Raw genomic sequence first — 20,041 nt, forward strand, 5'->3', positions numbered from 1 at the left:
GCCTTAGAGTGTACTGCGTCCCTATGATGGTCCAGTTTCCTCTCAGATTTATGTGGTATACCTTCTATGTATCCTTTCACACTGAACCTTTCTGTACCTTTGTGTTTTAGGTGTTTCCTATAAATAGCACACGTTTGGGTTTTGTTTCACTGCTAGCTAGTCCGACAGTCTTTATCTTTTAATTGAATAATTTAGTCAATTTATCATTAATGCAATTACTTAAATATTTAAACTCGGGTTTAAATACCTCATGTTACTAAATACTTTCGGTTGTCCCACCTATTCTGTTTTCCTTTTTATTTCTTTTTTGTGTTTTTGGATTGAGTATTTAAAAAAACCTTATTTTCCCCTCTCTATTAGTTGGTTATTAGACAGCCTTTCACTACTTTTGGGGGTTATTCAATGTGAATCTTTAGCTTACCAAAGTCTAACATCATTAATTGGTATTTTTTTTCTCAGACAATGCAAGGGATTTAGAACTTCCATTTACCCTCTCCCAACTTATATGCCATTGTTGTATATTTTAATCATGTGAATATTTTAGATCCTCCCCCAAGATAATATCACCATCATCATTGTTTTATGCAATCAATATTAATGGAGATTTACCCATATATTCACCATTTAATTGCTCTTTCCTTCTTGCATCACTGAGCTCCTACCTGGGATCATTTTCCTTCTAGCTAAAGAATACCCTTTGATATTTCTCTAGAGCAGATGTGTTGGTGATAAACTTTCTCAGTTCTTGTTTGTCTGAAAATATCTTTATTCATTCTAATCTTGGAGAATATTTTGGCTTGGTATAAAATTGTAGGTTGATAACTAGTTTCTTCACATACTTTACACCAACTGCATTGTTTTCTGGCTTTCTTTTTTTTTTTTCCCATTGCTTCTGACAAATTTGCTGATTTAACTGTTGGTCCCATGAAAGTAACTAGTCTTTTCCCCTCTAGTTGCTTTTAAGAATTTTCTCTTTGTGTTTCCTGTTTAGCAGCTTTATTATGAGGAGCCTAGGTATGGACTTCCTTAAGTTATTGCCTGTGGAGTCTGTAGAGCTTCTTGCTTTGGGGATTGATGTCTTTCATCAGTTTTGAAAAGTTTTCAGTCATTTTATCCTCTGCCATTCTTTTTCTCCTCTTCTTTGAGACTTCTTCTCACATCCTCTATGTTCTTGATATTCAGAATGTGGTCCATTGGTCAGCAGCAGCGTCACCTGGGAGCATGTTAGAAATGCAAAATCTCAGATTCCACCCTACACCTACCAGATCAGAATCTGAATTTTAACATGACCCCCAAGTGATTTTTATGCACAGTCAAGTCTGAAAATCACAGTTCTATGTCTGCTACTTGCTCTTTTATTTTCCAGGTTTTTTTTTTTTTTTCTTTCTTTCTGGGCTTCTTTTGGGTCTTCTCATCTATCTTCCAGTTCACTAGTTATCTCTTCAGCTGTATCTAATTTGTCATTAAATCTATCTACTGAGTTCTTAATCTCAGGTATTAATAGTTTTTATTTTGAGATATTCCATTCAATAGTCTCCAATTCCCTTAACATTTTAATCTTGTTAAGAATAACTATTTAAAAATCATATTTGATAAAACCTGTGTTTAGAATCCTTGTGGGTTTGTTTCTGTGTTTTTTTTTTTTTTCCCCTGCTGGCTTTTGTTCACGTTGTTCCTCATTATTTTTTTATTGTATGCCAGACACATCATTTGCAAAATTTTTTGTAGAAATAATTTGAGGCCTCAGATGATATAATCTTCCTAAAGGGAGAATTCACATTTGCTTCTGGCAGGTACCTGCAATCTGGAGTGCTAGCAACATGGGGTTACCTTAATCTAACTTCTAGGACTGAGTTGTCTACTTTTGGTGCACTTTTAATCCAATGTGCTGCCCTCGTGCTTTTGACTCAAAGTGAGGGGGATTCATCAGATAGACCCACCCGCCCCAGCAGGCCCTGGACTCCAATTCACGTCTTTCTAGTGCTGTTCAGATTCTCATCCACTGCCTTCAGATTCAGCAAATATCCCCCACAGGGAGAGCTGTTCCAAATGCCAGGCTCACCTCCTGGGTCTCCACTCTGCCCTGGATGCTGGCCCAGTAATTCTGCACTCTCCTGCCGGCTCTCTGGTGCCTTCAAGCAGGTGTTTTAAAAAATATTTTATGCAGATTTCCTAGTGTCCTCAGCAAGAAGGAGAGTGGGCTATGTGTGAGTTGTACCCACTCCTCCCTTCATCCTCACAGCCGCCACCCTAGCATACATCTTCTGCTTCTCTGCCTAGATGCCCACAGGTCCTAACAGGCCTCTTTGACACTGGTTCTTATCCCCCGCAGCCCCTTCCTGCCATCTGTCCTTTATGCTTCTGTGAGAGTCACCTTCCTAAAACACAGGTCCAGTCAAGCCTCTTTCTCAGTTAAATATCTTTAAGATGGTTTAAAAATTCAACTCAGCTTTCACTCTGATTTGGCATTCCTGGGGGAGGGGGGTGTTGGCAAAAGGCTTTGTTGCTCATGAACCAAGTCCAGCCAAGCCAGCCTGAGACCAAGTTAAAACTGGGGGATTTGGACTTAAGAAATGAGCTTGAATTTATTTGAATTTCTCTTCAGTTTATCTTTTGATTTATTTTGGCTTTCTCTAAATTTCCTGATCATTTTTTCTTTTGGAAAAATGCAAAATCCTGAACAGGGGTGGGGGCAGGGGTAGGGAGTCACAGTGTCTTCAGCTATTCATTCAAGCTCCCATGGAAGAGCTGAAATTACAGCGTGGACCTGTCTGCTTCCCCAGTGAGATGAGAAAGAGCTGTAATGGGAGAACCTGGTGGGGGTGGGGGCAGCTCTGGTGCACCGCCTGGTCGTCTGCATGCCCATCTGCCACTGTTGCTTCCTGTTCCATGCAAACAGGGCCTCCCTCTTGCTTGGGTACCCATGCCCCTCCATCCCCCAGAGAAAGCTGTCCCCATCACCTACAACAGGGGATTTGTCACCTTTTGTCTGTTATGATGCTTCCATTTCTCTTTCAGTGACTGGTGCAGCAAGAGGCATGTTGCCCCATTGTGGCCAATGGGAAATGAGGATAAATCTGTTGGGGGGCTTCTGGGAAAGGTTTCTTTCACTCCCAAGAGAGGCATGCCCACAGAAAGACCATGTCTCTCACTCTGAACTCTCTCCTGTCTGGTGTGATGCCTGCAGCTGCAGTCATTTTGAGATCATGGGAGGGATAGCTGACATGAGGAAGATGGCAGAGCAGAAGGATGGGGCCCACTGAGTTAAGCAACCCTGGAGCTGCCCTTCTCAGGACTTCCTGTTATGTGTGATAATAAGTACACTTAATAGTTAAATATTTTTTTTTAGTTGCATTACAGCCAAAAGCTTCCTGTCTGCTACAGGGGTGTGATGGAAAGTATAGAAGATAGGGAGGCGAGAAGGCCTTGATTTGCCTCCTACAAGCTGTGTGACCTTCATGAGTTGCTTTAACTCACTTGGCCTCCTCTTTTCACCTCTAAAATGGACATAATATGTACCTCATAGGGCTACTGGGAAGGCTCGTTCATGCTTATGACCACACATGAGACCCATGTCAAATGTGACTGTTCTAGGGGATCCCTGGGTGGCGCAGCGGTTTGGCGCCTGCCTTTGGCCCAGGGCGCGATCCTGGAGACCCGGGATCGAATCCCACATCGGGCTCCCGGTGCATGGAGCCTGCTTCTCCCTCTGCCTGTGTCTCTGCCTCTCTCTCTCTCACTGTGTGCCTATCATAAAAAAAAAAAAAAAAAAAAAAGTAATTTAAATGTGACTGTTCTGGATGAGACCTCATCTGACAGTGGCTTCCTTCTGGCCTGGGTCTCCCTTTGGGGGGCACTGAGTCCCTAAGGGGTGCCTGGGACCATCCGAAGCAGTCATTTCATTGCCACCACCTTGGTAGCTAGTAGGCCCCTGCTGTTTGCTACCACTGCATGTTTTGGAAAAGATTTTATAGTTAACTTGTTTCTTATAACAACTTGATGAGGTATCAAAGTCCCCATTTTATCATGAGGAAATAGGTTCAGAAAGGTTAAGTGACTTGCCAATAGTGGGCAGAGCTAGGACATGCCCTTCTGCTGTGCCCATCAGCGCCCCTCCACTCTGCAGAGCTGCCCCATGGGGCCCTGTTCCCTGCCTGCGCGCATCTCTGTGGATGGCTCCAGAGTCAGCTCTAAAGTGAACGGTTGAAAGCTCCTTGTGGGGAGGGATGGTGCTCTTGCACCTTCAGGTTCCCTCATGGGGCCCCACCTTTGTCGAGCACATGGAGGTGCTTATGGCTCAGATCTTGCATCAGAATAGGAGGAAAGAAGGGGAGGGGCTCCTGTGGTTCCCATCTAGAGGCTAGGAAGATATGTGTGTGGTTCAGAAGCTCTGGAAGGAGCCAGGCTCTGAGCATGGTCCCCGTTCGCTTTGCACACCCAAGCAGGTGGCTCTGCCCGGAGCTGTCCCAGGAAATCTTGATGGGGGGATTAATGGCAGGAAAAGTAGGGCAGGCAGGTTGGTAAATATTTAATTGCTCAGAGCTTAAGGCGGGGTGGGGGCTGATCTAGGGGAAGGGCCCAGCTTAGGGAGGGGGAGCTGGGTTAAACCGGTCTGTTCCCGGATGCTGGGCTGTTTGGGGAAACTCGCTAGCATTACTCCCAGCCTGAGACCCTCCTTTTGGCGACTCGAATCCTCCAGCACCTTCTGCCAAATTGCACAGGAGGGACCCAGACAGTGGGAACTTTGAGAAAACTGAGACAGTGAGGGGAAGAAGCCGCGATGCCAGTGGTGTGGCTGCTGCTACTGCCCACTGGTGCCAGCCACTCTTTACATGCACTGACTCTTAAAAATAGGGCACCTGCCTCAGAAGGTTTAAGAATCAGCTAAGTGATGGTGTTGGGATGGGGTGAGGCAGAAAGTGGAGGCTGGAAGCAGGAGCCCAGAGCTGTGTGTGGTCACACACCTCCTGGACGTGGTAGGCGGTTCATATGAACGAGGCCCCCTGGCGGTGTGCAGCTCTGGGCCCTGGGTGGGAGTCCGGCTCTTCTCACGGCCTCTTCTCTGCTGGGTTGACTCAGCTCCCAACTTGTCCCATCTCCTTACTTGTCACTCCACCCTGGATGTTTGCCTCCTTATCTCTGCTTTTCCTCTCATTCTGCCCCATGGGGAAGGGCTTTGAGATCAGAGCTCCAAATGGAGGCAGAGCCCATTCTCTCCCTGAGAGCCTCCCCAGCACACCAGAGTCCAGGGCCTGGCGCTCTCTGGGGCCTCTGCAGGATGACTGCCAAGTCCCCAACCTGAGATGTGTGGCGTGATGCTCCTTGCCAATCCCAACCATCTGTATCCAGAGGACAGCAGGCAGAAACTTGCAGGGGAGCAGATGCCACAAAAAGGATGCTCTTGGGTGGGGGTGGGACCTAGTGCTGCGGGGAGAGCCGAGGGCATGGGTTCCGCTTGCTTATATGTTTATGCAGGAGTCCCAAAGCATCTCTCCACCACCTACGAGGCTGTGGTCTCCCCAAGCAGGGCCCCCGAGTGCTCAGAGCCACCCTACAGTGACCCAAAGGGACAGGACACAGGACAGTGCCCTGCTCTCACCCTTCTCCTTGGGCAATGCTCAGCAACAGGCCCTGGGGGGAGCCTGGCGGGCGAGCGGAGGCCGGGCTGGGTACCGCGGAGAGGACTCACCGTCCTCCTTGGTCTGGATGTAGAGCACGCTGCTGCGCACGCCGTCCCCGGCTTGGGTGTAGGCCAGCACCTGCACGCTGTAGTTGGTGAACTTCTCCATACCTCGCAGCTCCACCCGCTCTCGCGTCGTGGTGATGTTCTGCATCTCGCCCCACTCTGCCAGAGACAAGCTGCCTCTGAGTGTGGCCGGGTGGCCGTGCCTGGTCCCCCTGCGTGGCCCCTCCGCCAGCCTGGGCTCCGCTGGGCTCAGATCTCACTCCATGGTAGTGGAGACTAGGGGACCTGACCCCCAGGTGCACGGGGGCGGATCTGGGGCACGCTCCCAGGCCACATCTCACCCCAGGTGGCCCAACCAGGGTGAGGGCATTCGCCAGGGCTCAGCCCCAGGGACCTTGTACCAAATTCAACTTAATACTCTCCCTTTGGAAAACTTCCATCTCTCCAAGCACCTTTCCCCCTCTTCCACCCAACTCCCTCTCCATGTGGGGGATCCCAGTGTGCCTGGGGCCTGGAGGGGAGCCTGGAGCGGGTGGGACCATCACAGCCCTTCTTCCTTGCTGCCCCAGGGCCCCCTTGGGCTCTCAGATCACTAGGCAGTGTGTCACCAGGCAGTGTGTTACCGTGCGATGACTGGGGATGAGCTGAGGCTGCCTTCTCTGTGTCTGCTTGTTCTTGGGCCAACATCCTGAACTCTCAGCAGTGTAAGGAGCTAAGTCCCCTTCCCTTCTCATCACCACTGAGGACACCCTCCACAGGAAGAACCCGCACGGAGAATCTGGGAAAGGCTGGTAGAGGGGACAGCCTTGGCCAGGAAGGGCCAGGCCTCCCTCCAGTTCAGCGAGGACCTGTCATCTGGCTTTGCCAAGGAACTTAGTGTAGGCTGAAGAAGAGCTTAGGGGGAGGGCCCCCAGGGAAGGCCAGGGTCTTAGAAGGAGGAAGAGAGACAGGCTCCTGAGCTGACAGCCGTCCACGGGGACCACTGGGCTTTCAGAAAGTCAGGCCCACACAGTGGCTGAGGACAGGCTTTGTGGAAGCCTGCAAACCCACCCCAGAGCCTTCCTGGGGACCTGGGGCGGGCAGAGGGCCGGGCCAGCGGAGGGCAGCAGTCTGCCGGAGTCAGGGAGTGAGAGCACCATGCCCAGCCAGAGGCAACTCCGGATCAATTCAGGGAAGCCTCAGAAGCCGGAGCAGCAGGACCTGCCTTTTTAAGAAATCAGAAACTGGGGTAGTCCTGTCCAGGATGGGAGCCAGAGACAGGCACAAAAGGAGGACAGCATGGCCAACAAGTCAGGTGCCTTTGGAGTTTAGAGAGGCCATGCTTTCCTTACCTGAAGGGGCTGAGCTAGGAATACCGTGGGCTTAGGAAAAGAGGAAGCAAGCTCTGGAAAACGAGGGACCACCCCTTATCTGGTGCAGAACAAATATGTGAACTTGGGACACCTCCTGAGATCTGGCCCCTGAGCTCCAGGCCTCTGAGCTCTCAGAGGAGCAGTGGAGGTGGTGGCAGGGAAGACACTTCCCATGGGCAGTGCGTCTGCCAGTGGTGGAAGGCTCAAGATGCAGGAAGCTAACCTCCCTGTGGCCCTTTGTGACCCCCCCAATAGAACACACCCATGGTTTGGGATGCTGGGCCTCTGACTTGTACAACTGCAGACCTCCCGGGTCACGGCAAGGTTCCTGTGTGCCCCTGCGGGCAGGGGTGTGGTGTGTTTGTGGGGCTACACAAGACTGTTTGGACTGGTGTATCCCAGGGCAAGGAGGGCACCCCCAGGGTTGGGCTGCTGTCTTGGGTTTCATCCTACCCCAGGTCCACTTCCTGCTCTCCACCCTTCTCCTTCTCCAGGTCTCAGGCAGCTCATCTGCACGGACTGCTTGCCTGGCTGCCTGGCCCAGCGGCGCCCCCCTCCCAGGTTCTGGTAACCCTGCTTCCTCCTCTTGCCCCTTCTGGCTAGGTGGTGATGACTAGGCCTTGGTGCCCCAAATTCTCTGCACACCCTTCAGAAAGCAGTACCCCCATGAAACTCTTCGATTGCCCCGTTTGAGTGTCCCAGCTGTTCCCTGCTGGGGCCCTGCCTAAGATCAACACATTATGTAGAAAAGCACATAGGCCCCATCACATCCCCAGTCATCCCCACGCACACTGGCCTCCAGGAGCCACTGGCATCCCACCCCCAGCGCAGAGGAGCCCTGGCTCTGGCTGGAGAGCGTGCGTACCTGCGGAGGGCTGCCCCTCCACCTGGCTTCCCAGGGGAAGATGCTCAGCTCTGAGTGTAGATACGGACCCCCACTGGGCTTGCACCTCTCACCCCGAGACCCGGCCATTGCTCCCAGCAGACTCACCCCCGTCCACGTAGAGAGACCAGAAGATGACCCGATAGCCTTTGAGGACGCCGTTGAGAGTGCTGCGTGGGGGCTCCGACCAGGAGATGACCGCCACATCGGAGGTGATGGACAGGGCTCGGACGTTCTCAGGGGGCTGGCTGGGCACTGCAGGGAGCCGGGGGAGAAGGGTACTGGTCAGAGGGTACAGCCCCACATCCATGTCCTAGCCAGAGGGAGCTGGGAAGGAGCTCCTGACAGTGAGGAGAGTCTGGGCTGCGTCGCTGGGAAGTGAAGCAAGTCTCCTCTCCTGGATTTGGGTAAATAGAGGTCTTTATAGGTTCAGTTCCTTGCTCTCCAGGTGGCAGTTTCCTGGTTCTGAGCATATGTAGAGGGCACAGGGTGATGAGCTCCCGGCATGAGCCCATGGGGATCCACCAGTGGGCACCCCACCCAGGGAGTCCACCTCTGCTGTTACAGAGCCTGGAAGATCTCCAGCCCAGCCCTGGTCTTATCTGATGGCTGTTGGCCCTGTTGTGGCATCTGACCAGGCGGTCTGAGCCCAGCCTGGCTCTCGGACCCCTTGCATCCTGATGCCAAGCTGACGGGAAGGAAAAGAAGGAAGTGGTCCCTTCACCCTGGTGAAGGGGAGAAGGGGTTCCATAGACACCTTTAGGGCTTCTGGGACCATTACACTTTTGTCCCTTGTCCCTGCACATGAACACATCAAAATGCCTCGGCTGATGAGAAAACACTTTTTGAAACCAACTTAGGTGGTGTGTCCTGCCTCTAACCCTCCTCACTGGAGAGCTACTGGGAACCTAAGTCCTGCACCCCAGGGTTGACCCCAGGACGGGTCAGTCTTTTTGAGATGGCAGACGCCAGGGGCGCTGGGCTCCAGGAGCCACCTTGCCTGGGGAGAACTTTGGTGGCACTTCCTGCTGGCTTCCTAGGAGCTGGGGCCAAAGGGAAAGGCCACGTCTGCCTTGCTCGGAGAGGGAGATAGGAGGCACAGGCTGGATGGAAGGTAATTAGATCCCATTGCCCCACAAGAGGCAACTCTAATTTTTATGAGCATTTAAATGATAATACATCATCCTAACGATCCTCTTTGAGAATGATTATTGTTTCATATTACTTAGGTGTAAAAATATAAGCACCATGTAATTAGGGACCCAGTGTAATAAACTAATACAGATCGCCCGTTCGAACAAAATGAAGGTAATATAATTATGGAAAAGACACTATTGCTAAAGCAGGGGCCCTTGAATACCCCAGGAGGAGTGCTAATATTGCCAGGAAACGATCAGGATCTGACAGGCTAACGAGGGCCTTAATTAAGTATGAAAAACTGCTGAGCAAATGCTGCTGGAAACTTCTTCCCTCTCTCCTCTTTTGTTTTGAAAATGACTCTATAGTCCAAGCTGATCTCTCCCTGTTGGAAATTCTAGGCACCCCACCCTGGAGCAGGGGAGGTGATGCCCCGCTGGAAGCCAAAGGCGAGCCTGGCCTGGCTATTTCCTAGCCCTGGTGGAGAGAAGCTCAGCATGTGGCGGGGCACGCCCCTGTGGTCTCCTGGCAGTTGTTCCCCTGCCCGTGCCTTCCCCGGGCATCCTGGGTCCCCGTCACTTGGTCCTGCATCCAGCCTTGCTCCCAAGAGAGAGGGTGACGATGGGGTGAAGGAGAAAGAGTATGGGTCTGACCTAGATTTTGATCCAGGCTCTGTTCTTTACTAGATAGGTGATTCTGGACAGGCTACTTAGCTTCCCTGAACCTTGGCTCCTTTTATGGGCAATGCCCTAGCTGTCGGGAGGCTCAAAGGCAGGTGCTCCCAGCCCAGCAGCACCAGCAGCACCTGGGAATTTATTTGAAATGCAAAATGGATTCAGCTTGCTCAAGCAGAAGCTCTGTGGGGAGGGCCCAGCAATCTGTTTACAGCCCTCCCGGAGATTCAGATCTGTACACTGAGGTTTGAGAACCACTGGGTTAGAGCACCACTTAGGATCAGTACTGTGTGAAGAGCTAATGAGCCAGCATCCCACCCAGCCAGGCCTGTCAGCACAGAGGGGAGGCGCTAGTTGGGGGATGGATTCGGTGTGCGAATCCATGCGATGAGGAGATGGGGGACTCGTGAGACAGTTGTCTCGTGAGACAACTGGGGTTCTCTGCTTGCTATGTGCCCTTCCCTCTTTTTGTGTTCTTCAGTTCCCCTTCATCCATAAGCCCAGCTTGTGCCCCAGAGCCACTGAATGAGGATCTTGGGAGATAGAGCCTGGGCATCAATATTTTAAGATCTCCCCAGATAATTCTAATTCATAGCCAAAGTTAAGGACCACTGGTATCAGCTAATGCACTTTCATGTGTTTCTGACCTGATGTGTCTGTAGACACCTCCCAAGGGTGTCTACATTTTCAGAGAAGATAAAGTAGAGAGAAAGCATTGCTTAACCTAAACACTGCTTCCCCAGTGCAGGGCTTGGAACTCACGACCCTGAGCTTAAGACCTGAGCTGAGGTCGGGACGCCTGGGTGGCTCAGCGGTTGAGCATATCCCTTTGGCTCAGGGTGTGGTCTCGGAGTCCTGGGATCGAGTCCCACATCAGGCTCCCTGCATGGAGCCTGCTTATGTCTCTGCCTCTTTCTCTCTCCCTGTCTCTCATGAATAAATCTTAAAAAAAAAAAAAAAAAAAAAGACCTGAGCTGAGGTCAAGATTTGGACACTTAACCTACTGAGCCACGCAAGCACCCAGGGAATGACTTTCTAATGGTGGAATGCTGGGTATTCTGGTGGCTCTATGCCCTTGGGATGATTAGTCCCCTCCCTCTGCTGAGGAAGTGTCAGAGGCAGTGAGGGTTTCAATTTCAGACCCTGGTTTGGGGTTGGGGCATCAAGAAGGACGCTTAGGAGAACGCTTTGCTTCTTTCTTCTGCTCTATAGGTAACAAGGGCTATGTCTCTTCTTTCAACCTGGCACAGGCTCAGATACCAGCTGGCCTTTCTCTATGCTCAGAGAGCAGGCACATTCTTGCGTTGTCCTAACCCTGTCCCCCCAAAAACTGGGTCCTGCCATTTGCTCCTCAGACTGTGGGGTCCTCTCCAGTCTTCAAAAAACTAGATTTTGAACAGTGGGCTCTAAATCCTCTGCCACATGGATCTCAGAATTTCTTAGCCCCCGGTCTCATCTCAGGCCCCTCAAACAGGTAGTGGACAGGCTCCAGCCCAGAAGTACAGAGATAACGTGGCTTCTGCCCCTTTTCCAATCTCCAGGTTGTAAGGGAGGAGAAACAGGACAAGGGTGTAGAGGAAGGGCCTGGGGAGAGAGGTGAGTGAGAGCCAGAATGAGGGAGCAACATGGATGGAGAGTCAGATGGGTGACAGGCAGGTGCTCAGATGGGCGGAGCATCAGCAAGCAATGGATAGAGTGTCAGCCAGTGGACTGAGAGGCCCGGGGTGCTCCAGGGACCAGCATCTTGAAGAGCCAATGGGCAAGAGGAGGTGGAGGGACCCAGGGAGCCCATGTGCCTCACAGCACAGTGATGCAGTAGAAAGGAGCAGTAGAAGTGCCCTGAGCCCTCCCTGGCAGCCCTGGCCCCACACCCCTACCCTGTGTGGCTGCCCTCACCGTCCTCCAGGGTGGTGGCATTGATCTCACTGGATGAAGGTCCTGTGCCAGCCCGATTGAAGGCCTGGACCACCACCCCATATTGAGCGAACTTCTTGAGGTTGTCCAGGGTGTAGACCTCGCTGTCCCCAGTGGCCTTCATCTCCACGATGCTGTACTGCCCGTTGCTCCCAGGGCTGTTCTCCCTGTAGCCAATCTGGTAGCCCCGTATGACGCCATTCTGCAGCTCCTTCTTGGGGGCCTGTGAGCATGGTGGGGGGAGGGGAGACAAAGACACCATGGTGCTCTGAGCTGATGCTCTTAAAGCTGAAGTCAGATCATGTCACTTCTCTGTTCCCTTCAAAGGCTCCCATCTCTCTTGGAGTGAAAGCCAAAGCTCTTACAATGGCTACATAACTCTACACAACCTGACCCCCCCGTTACCTCTTGGGTCTATCTCCTCTTCCCCATGCTTCCCATGCTCCAGCACACTGGCCTCTTGTGGTTCACACTGGGCCTATCTCCATTTCAGGAGGAACGCTCTTTCCTTGGATAGCTACGCAGCTTGCCTCTTCACCTCTGTGGTGTTCTTGTTGAAATGACTCTGTCTTAATGAGGCCTTCCTTACGCTTTTTAGGTAAGATTGTTCCCTGCCCTCTGTTCAGTATTCCTTACATTTCTTCCTGGCCCCCATCACTTCTTGGATTGACCTTTCTTCCTCCATGCTTTATTTTTCTCCATTGCACTTAGTATCACTGGACATTCTATATATTTGACTTATGTGCCCATCTGTTCCCATTAGAATATAAACACCATGAGGATGAAGAGTGTTATCTGCTTTGTTTGCTCTTTGCTGTACTCTGTCTAGAACGATGGCTGATATGTAGGAAGCCCTCAGCACACAGTTATTGAATGAATGAATGAATGAATGCATGCATGAATAGGGATATCCTTTGACATGGGCTCAGGAGCCTGGGAGAAATGGAACAGCAGACAAAAAATAACCAGATGGAGAGGAAGGTGAGAAATTAGCTTGAATAAAAAGAGAGTCTCAAGATAGCACATCACACCCTCTAGGACAGCTATGGTCAAAAAATGGAAAACGAGTGTTGGCAATGATGCGGGGAAACTGGACTCGCACACAACTGGTGGGAATGCAAACTGGTGGACAGCAGTCTGGCAGTTCCTCAAAAAGTTAAACACAGAATTACCACATGACCCAGCATCTCCATTCCTTGGTACATATACCCCCAAGAACTGCAAGTGGAGACTCAGACAGGTTCTTGTCCACCCAGGTTCATGGCAGCATTCATTATTCATCATAGCCAAGAGGTGGAAGTAACCCAAGTGCCCATTGATGAATGAATGAATAAACAAAACGTGGTCTAGAAATGCAATGGGATATTATTTAGCCTGACACTTAGCTTATTACTCAGTCAGAATGAAATTCTGACATAGGCTACCACATGGCTGAACCTTGAAAACATCATGCTAAGTGAAAGAAGCCAGACACAAAAGGACAAATGATATCTGATACAGTTTGTATGGGATCCCCAGAACAGTCAAATTCAGAGTCCAGGAGTAGACCAGAAGTTACCGGAGGCTGGTGGGGGGTGGAACTTATCAGTTAACAGGTACAGAATTTCTGTGTTGGGAGCACAAGGAAGTTCTGGAGATGGATGGTGGTGTGGTGATGGCTGTACAACACTGAACGTACTTCATGCCACTGAACTGTGCACTCAGGCATAGATAAAATGGTAAATTTGATGTCCATAAAATGGTCCATATATTTTACCACAATTAAAAAAAAAAAAGAGTCCTTGGTTTCGGTGTGTGCCCAGCCCTTCTTGGAGAATGTGGCTAGATTGCCCCCTGACATCATGGCTAGGGGCTGGGGTACTGGGGGCTGAGATCTGAAGCCAGCGCCCAGATGGAGGGACAGAGATGGACAGGACACATGGTAAGAAGGGGGGGCATTTTGGAGCTCTGGCTAGGCTGGTGGGAATGATGGATTGACTCCAATCAGCAAGGGGATCAGAATAAACAGCAATAGCATGAGTCTGGGGGCTAGAAAACATACTCTTACCCAAGCTTCAACCTTGATACACACACACACACACACACACACACACACACACCCCTGATACATCTCATATACGGAACCATGAACACACACATTCAGACCCATCAAAGCAAACATCCTAATCTGCCCACCTACTTAGAGTCAGATATGTTTAGACTCAGAGATAGAAACTGGCTCATTGAACAAGCAGACTAGCCCATCTATAAATTGAGAGAGAGCACCCACCCCAGTGCATATCAAAACAACTTGAATCAGGGTTTTAAAGACAATGAAGTTAATTTAAAAGCCCACCTTTTATTATACTAAAAACGAGTGAGATCAAAAACAATTAAGTTAGTAAAACAGCCCCACTGTTTTTTTTTAATTCAATGAATGTTTTAAATGAACTGCATTTTAAGCTCACTGTTAACTCAATAAAATGAAGTTTTTAATTTAACATAATTGTTTTGAACTCACTAAATAGGTGTGTGTGTATTTAATTGACTTGACTTTTTGTTAATGCCTGAATAATGTTTCTCTGCACTTGGGCAGTCCTGTTTGCCAGTCTGTAAGTGAGCAAATTCCCAAATTCTCATATCTACCCATGCATATCCACACACACACAGGCATCTATTCTAGAAACAAACATATCTTCAAGAGCGATACCCCGTCTTCACAATGATGCATGCTCTCAGATTACATATACACGTCCGTATTGCCATGCACTGATATATACAACATGCATGTCCACATGACCAGAGCTGTCTACACTATGATGATGTTGTATACCTGCACAGAGCACCACACAACATATTCACATCAACCAAGACAGGGGTCTTGGATGGGCATCCAGACACACCCTGCTATATCCACATATATATTCACATATTAATATAAATCTTGACAGATCTTTCTTCCCTTCTCTCTCTCTTTCTTCCTATTTCTTTTTCTCTCTTCCCGTCCACTGTTTCCCTCACCCCCAACAGGCACACTCAGGATTTAAATCAATCTTAACAATATTTCTCTGAAGCATTAAGAAATCAATAGGGCTGATTGCAAATTTATGTCATAAAGCAGTGGTGATCCATCTCACAGAAAGAGTCTTAAAATGAAGTGACTTATCTTTCAAGTGAATCTTTATTTTTCATTAATCTGTTTCTTGGTGTTAAAAAAAAAGTCCCCTGAGAAGTCAGGCCACAATTTATTGATGGGCTGGTTCATTCTGAAGTTCTAACTTTCTAATCAATTTTATTTTTCATTATGAGATTTTGGAGAAATAAATCTGATTCTAAATTTTTATCGACCTCATGGTCTGAGCTTTGTAGCCAAATGGCTCAGTGTTTTACATAAGTATTCATCCCCTCTCTCCACTTTCTGGCTTCCTGAGAATATTCCTAGGACATGGGTCTAGAACTAGCATGCAGACAGACTTGGGGTTAGACTCTAGGCTTCATCCCCAGTTTTGGAGGAAAGCCCTAGAGCCCAGATCTGAATCTGAAGGGGAACCATGGCTCTGGGCATCTGCGAGGTGGGCTGGTTCCCAGGAATTACCAGCTTCCCAGTCTGTGTTTCACTTCTATCCTGGTCATTTCTCTAGGGAAGGAAGGAACCAGGTTTTGCTCTGTGTGCATGTGTGCATGTGTGTGTGTATGCACGCATACACAAGAATGTAGTCTTTTTAAGAAAAATATCATTAAGCTCTTCTCTTGAAGGGCCCAGAGGAGGACTGAAGTGCTCTTCCTATCAGAAGCTAGGTTCCTGATGCAGACAAGGCATCCCCTGCAATCCCCACTGGTGAGATGGGAACATGTATGGGCCCGAAGAAAGCTTCCTGTTCCTGAACTCCATGCAGTGGGCTGGGGCTCCAGACCATGCACATTTAATTTCTGCCTCTGTCACTATTTGAATGGTGTGGGCCAGTCACCTTAAATCTCTCTGCCATGGCCTCCTCTGATGGATGAGGATACAGATACCTCTTCTGGCCACCCTCCAGGAACAGAGGGTCAGACAAGTTAGTATAGGAAAATACTTGGAGCTTGCAAGATGAGTACAACAGGCAGCCATCACTACTGGTGGCCCTCGTGTGCCCAGGTGGGGATGTGACAGTGAGGCCAGAGCTTCACAGGACAGTGTTTATTGGTCCTGCTTAACATTATTCTGATCTGTTTCTCTGTGCGACCAGCTGTGTGACCTCCTGTAAGATTTTTCTTAAGTGACAGGGTCTTCAGACAGCCTGTAGAATTTATAGGCCTATGCTGCAGAACATACTGGTCTGTTTTATCTGCAGCTCATCTACCCCTGGAGGAAGGGAAGGCAGTTATTTTCACTCTGATTTTATAGAGGAGGAAACTGAGGCCTGAAAACCCCAAGTCTCCTGGGCATGGCCTCACCAGGAGAAGATGGAGGGGGGCTCATATCACCATAAATCCCAGCTCCAATCACAGGACCAAGACAAAGGGGAGACCCTGTCCTGTCATCTCCCACCATCCTCAGGGCCCCCTTGAACTTTGTACAGAATCAAATCCAACTTCTGACCTATTACAAGATGTGGAGTTTGGAAGAGAGGCCAGTATGGTAGAAAAATCATCTCCTTCCCTTGGCACTGCCAACTTCTTGGTGGGATTGGTGGGGGGACCCAGCCCTGTATCCTCGTGTCTTTCCTCCCCACTGACTTCATTTGTTTAGCAAAACACAAGCATTAGAATTATAAGAGACTAGAGACCAGCAAGCTTGGTAGGGCTTCACTCCTGGGTTGAGGAGGGAGGAGGCATGGAGGCATTTAGCAGGGAAATGCTTTTGATCTTACTTACCTTCCAGGTCACTTGGATACTCTGTGAGGTTACTGGCTGCAAGGTGACATCCATAGGGGGCCCATCAGGAGCTGGTGCATGGAAAAACAACATTACAAGTCAAGTCTTAAAAGAAAAGAGGTCTATGTTCCCACTCTCATCCTGAGCAGGAGGATTGCTAGCGAACAGAGGAAAAGCTCATGCACAGAAGCAGGGAATCTTCGATTGAGCCCCCTGAAACCACCATAGGGCTTACATTTCCTCTCCTTTCTCCATGGCTTGCTGAAAATAGCAAACAATGACAATGAGATGTTACTCTATATCCAGCAGACTGGCAATAATTTTTAGAAGTTTGATACTATCAAGTGTAGGCAACAGTGTGTAGTGGCAGGAATTCTAATATATATTGGCCATGGGAAAGCAAACCGGCACAATACTTTAGAAGTCATTCTGGCAATTTTTGGTTAAATGCAGAAATATGCTCATCTGATAACTTCGTAATTCCACAACTACTTAGTCCCATAAAGAAACCTGCAAACCTCTGTAAGCACACAAGTACAAAAATGTTCACAGCTCCAAACTATACACCATCAAAATGTTCATCTCCATTAAAATGGACAAAGAGCCTGTGGTATAACCACAGCATGGGGTGCTACACAGCACAAGTGATGAAACCCACAAAAATAGTATCAATTAAAACAAGAAAGACCCAGGAGAATATATTGAGAATAATTTCATGAATATATTTCACCAGAAAATAAGCAAAACTAAACTATATGCTTTACGTGGATGTACATTGTAGTGACAGTATAAGAAAAAGAAGGAAGAAGGGCTACTGGTTCCTTCACGGGGAGGACGGGGGCTATGGTTGGGAAGGGTTATGGGGAGAACCCTGGCATGCTGGTAATTCATAGTGAGTGTAGGTTATACTAGCTTGTACTTTATGATCATTTGTAAAACTGCACATATATGTTACATGTACCTTTGATATTATTTTATATTTTGCAAGAACAGGAGGAACTATAGAAAGAGAAAGCTTGTTTAAACTTTCAGACAAAATCCAAGACAAAGGTCACAGAAAATAATATGGGGCCCTAGTACTCTGCCCTTTGCAGATCTAGGATATCTGTCCTTTCTAGACAGGTTGGGGCCAGGGGAGTGAGAAAGAACCATAGACAGCTCCCCAAAGCCCAGCGTCTACAACTCCACCCAGAAAAGGTCAAACAGAAAAGCCTCCAATGATCCAGAGGCAAACACAAGTGGGATCTCTCCTTCTGTCTTCAATTGCAAGCCCACCATCAGTGGACAGAGTGAATGTGGGCCTCAGGTGACCCTGATCCCCAAGGCCATGGGAAAGAGCCACAAGGCCAGGTACTCACCAGCCTCCTCAGTGCTGATGGTGAGCTCTTTGCTCGGCTCACTGCGGCCAATCTTGTTGAAGGAGTACATGCGGATGCTGTACACAGATGCTGGGTGCAAGTCCACAATGTTGGCCTGATTGATGGTGGGGGATATGTTGCGTGTGGACTGCTTGAAGTCCCAGGAATCTGCAGAGAGAGCACCCATTTCAAACCATTTTCAGGAAACCCCCACAAACCTTCCCCAGCCTCAAGTCTCAATCTCTCCTGTGGTACCCAGGAGAGGTCCAGCTCTACACAGACTGCAGCAAGAGGGCACAGGTCTTAACAACTCCATGAAGAGTACAAGGATTGTGCTCCATGAAGATCAAAGAGAACAAGGGATGCCTGAGAGTATGAGCAGCAAATGTACTGGCTCTCCTCTGTCCTGGGTCAACTTGTGAGTTCAAGCCTCAGAGGAGGCTCAGACAATATGTTTCCCAAGGCCCTTTCCAAGATCCATTTGCTTGCTAGTCTAAAGGATGTGATTATCCAGTGCCCTTCTCCCACACCACATCAGGGACCTGTTGTAGCCAGGAGATCCCTATCTACCCAGTGCCAAGGGAGAAGCCAAAACTTCTCCCCCTTTATCCTCTGTGTATGTCTCCATATCTCCTTTCCTTGTGTGCTTGTGTAGTGGTCTTGAGTGTAACTTGGTCTTCGAGGGGACAGACCAAGTACCAGAGTCCCCAGCCTAAACCCTACCCTCTTTCTCTCACTGGCAGGAGAATGTTCTATCTTTAGGGTCAGGAGCCAACAGAGAGATTAGCATGTTCCTGACTCATCCAAGGGGACTGGCAGCCCATTCCAGGGCTGTTTAACAAAATTGTAGAACATGAAAAATACCAGATAAATGCCACTCAGGAGTATTGTGACAGTAAACATTCTGCATCTCCAGAGGAATCCAGTCATTCATTCGATATAGTTTTGCTGTGCATCTACCAGGGGATTCCCAAGAAAAATGGGAAGGGGCCGCAGTCACAGCAAAGATCTTCCAAACCCCAAATTCATAACTAGATTACTTTATTGGCACTTCACTTTGAAAAGAAAAAAAAAAGGCAGAGCACAAGGAAACAAGCTGATAGAAGGGCTTACAAATCTTCTTGGGGCATGTCATGATGTCACTATTAAGTCTAATTTTCCATGCCTTTTAAATCCACAGTAGAGGATCCTGAAAATTCTCAGTAGAAAAGATTAAATTGCATTCACTGCTGTTTAATCCCTAGAACAGGAGAGGATGCAAGCATATTCTAGAAAGACTGTTAGGAAGACTTCTTTTCCTTTTTTTTAAAAAGGCTTAAACCTGATAAATCAGTTCCCCAGAAGAGACCAGAAGAGAGCATACCATGCCCTCAGATTCTGGTTAATTGAGGTCTTGATGGTTTTCAAAACACCACTTTTAGCTGCATAGGCTCAGCGTCTGTGAAGGGCACTGTCCCAGCTCCCCATCTGCAGTTTTGCATTTAATTCTTTGGTTTTATGAGCCAAAGTCACAAATGGCAGGCTGCGGATGCTCAGAAACACATTATTTTCTCCTTGTCTTTTAAAACACCCGAACCACCCTGGAGAGTCACTCTGTGGCTGGCAGGTTAAGCCAGAGCTGCAAATATGTGGGCTCCTACCTGCTGTGGGCACCTCTTTCGTTTGGGAGGGAATGGGCTAGCAACACGGAAGCAGGTGTTCACTTCTCTCCGTGGCATCCGAGGAGCTGGTGCCAGCTGACATATCATACTTGATTTGCCCGTGTTTATAGGAGAGGGACAGTAATCACGAGGCAGGGAGTTCATTTTTGATGAGGGCAGGTAGGGGAAAGAGGCCCACATGACGTGTCTGAACACAGAGGGGCTAAGGAGAAGACACACCAATATAGATACGTTTAATTAACAGAGACTTGCTCTCTGTATTGGTTAGAAAGGCTTGCGAGTATTTAAATGCACTATCAGAGTCACAGCACATGGGGGGTGTTGAGGATTGAAATTTATATAAACTGGCATGTTCTTCACAATAGAATCAGATTATTATTTCCTCATTTCTTTTTACCAGCATTACAGCAGTGATAACGTGTCCCTCTGTGTGCTTCGGTCCCCTGATATCAATCTGTCCCATTGCAGTGGGTGTTGACCTCGCTCATTTAGCTTAGGTGTCCTCCATCAGATTCCCCCGCTTATTATAAAGCTAATGCTTCC

At 48.7% G+C, this 20,041-nt stretch overlaps 1 protein-coding gene across 2 annotated transcripts in view; it reads right to left on the bottom strand.

The window, feature by feature from the left end:
• DSCAML1 (DS cell adhesion molecule like 1) overlaps nucleotides 1-20,041 on the bottom strand; it is a 344,894-nt gene that overhangs the window by 20,626 nt on the left and 304,227 nt on the right. For both annotated transcript variants that reach the window (XM_077893692.1, XM_077893693.1), the window contains 5 exons: nucleotides 17,838-18,005; nucleotides 16,480-16,550; nucleotides 11,629-11,869; nucleotides 8,030-8,176; nucleotides 5,690-5,845 (listed from right to left, as the gene is read on the bottom strand). In XM_077893692.1, the coding sequence (XP_077749818.1) occupies nucleotides 5,690-5,845; nucleotides 8,030-8,176; nucleotides 11,629-11,869; nucleotides 16,480-16,550; nucleotides 17,838-18,005 (783 nt within the window). The remainder of the gene's footprint in view (nucleotides 1-5,689; nucleotides 5,846-8,029; nucleotides 8,177-11,628; nucleotides 11,870-16,479; nucleotides 16,551-17,837; nucleotides 18,006-20,041) is intronic.

This window comes from Canis aureus, chromosome 3 (assembly GCF_053574225.1).
Source record: "Canis aureus isolate CA01 chromosome 3, VMU_Caureus_v.1.0, whole genome shotgun sequence".
NCBI classification, from domain to species: domain Eukaryota; kingdom Metazoa; phylum Chordata; class Mammalia; order Carnivora; family Canidae; genus Canis; species Canis aureus.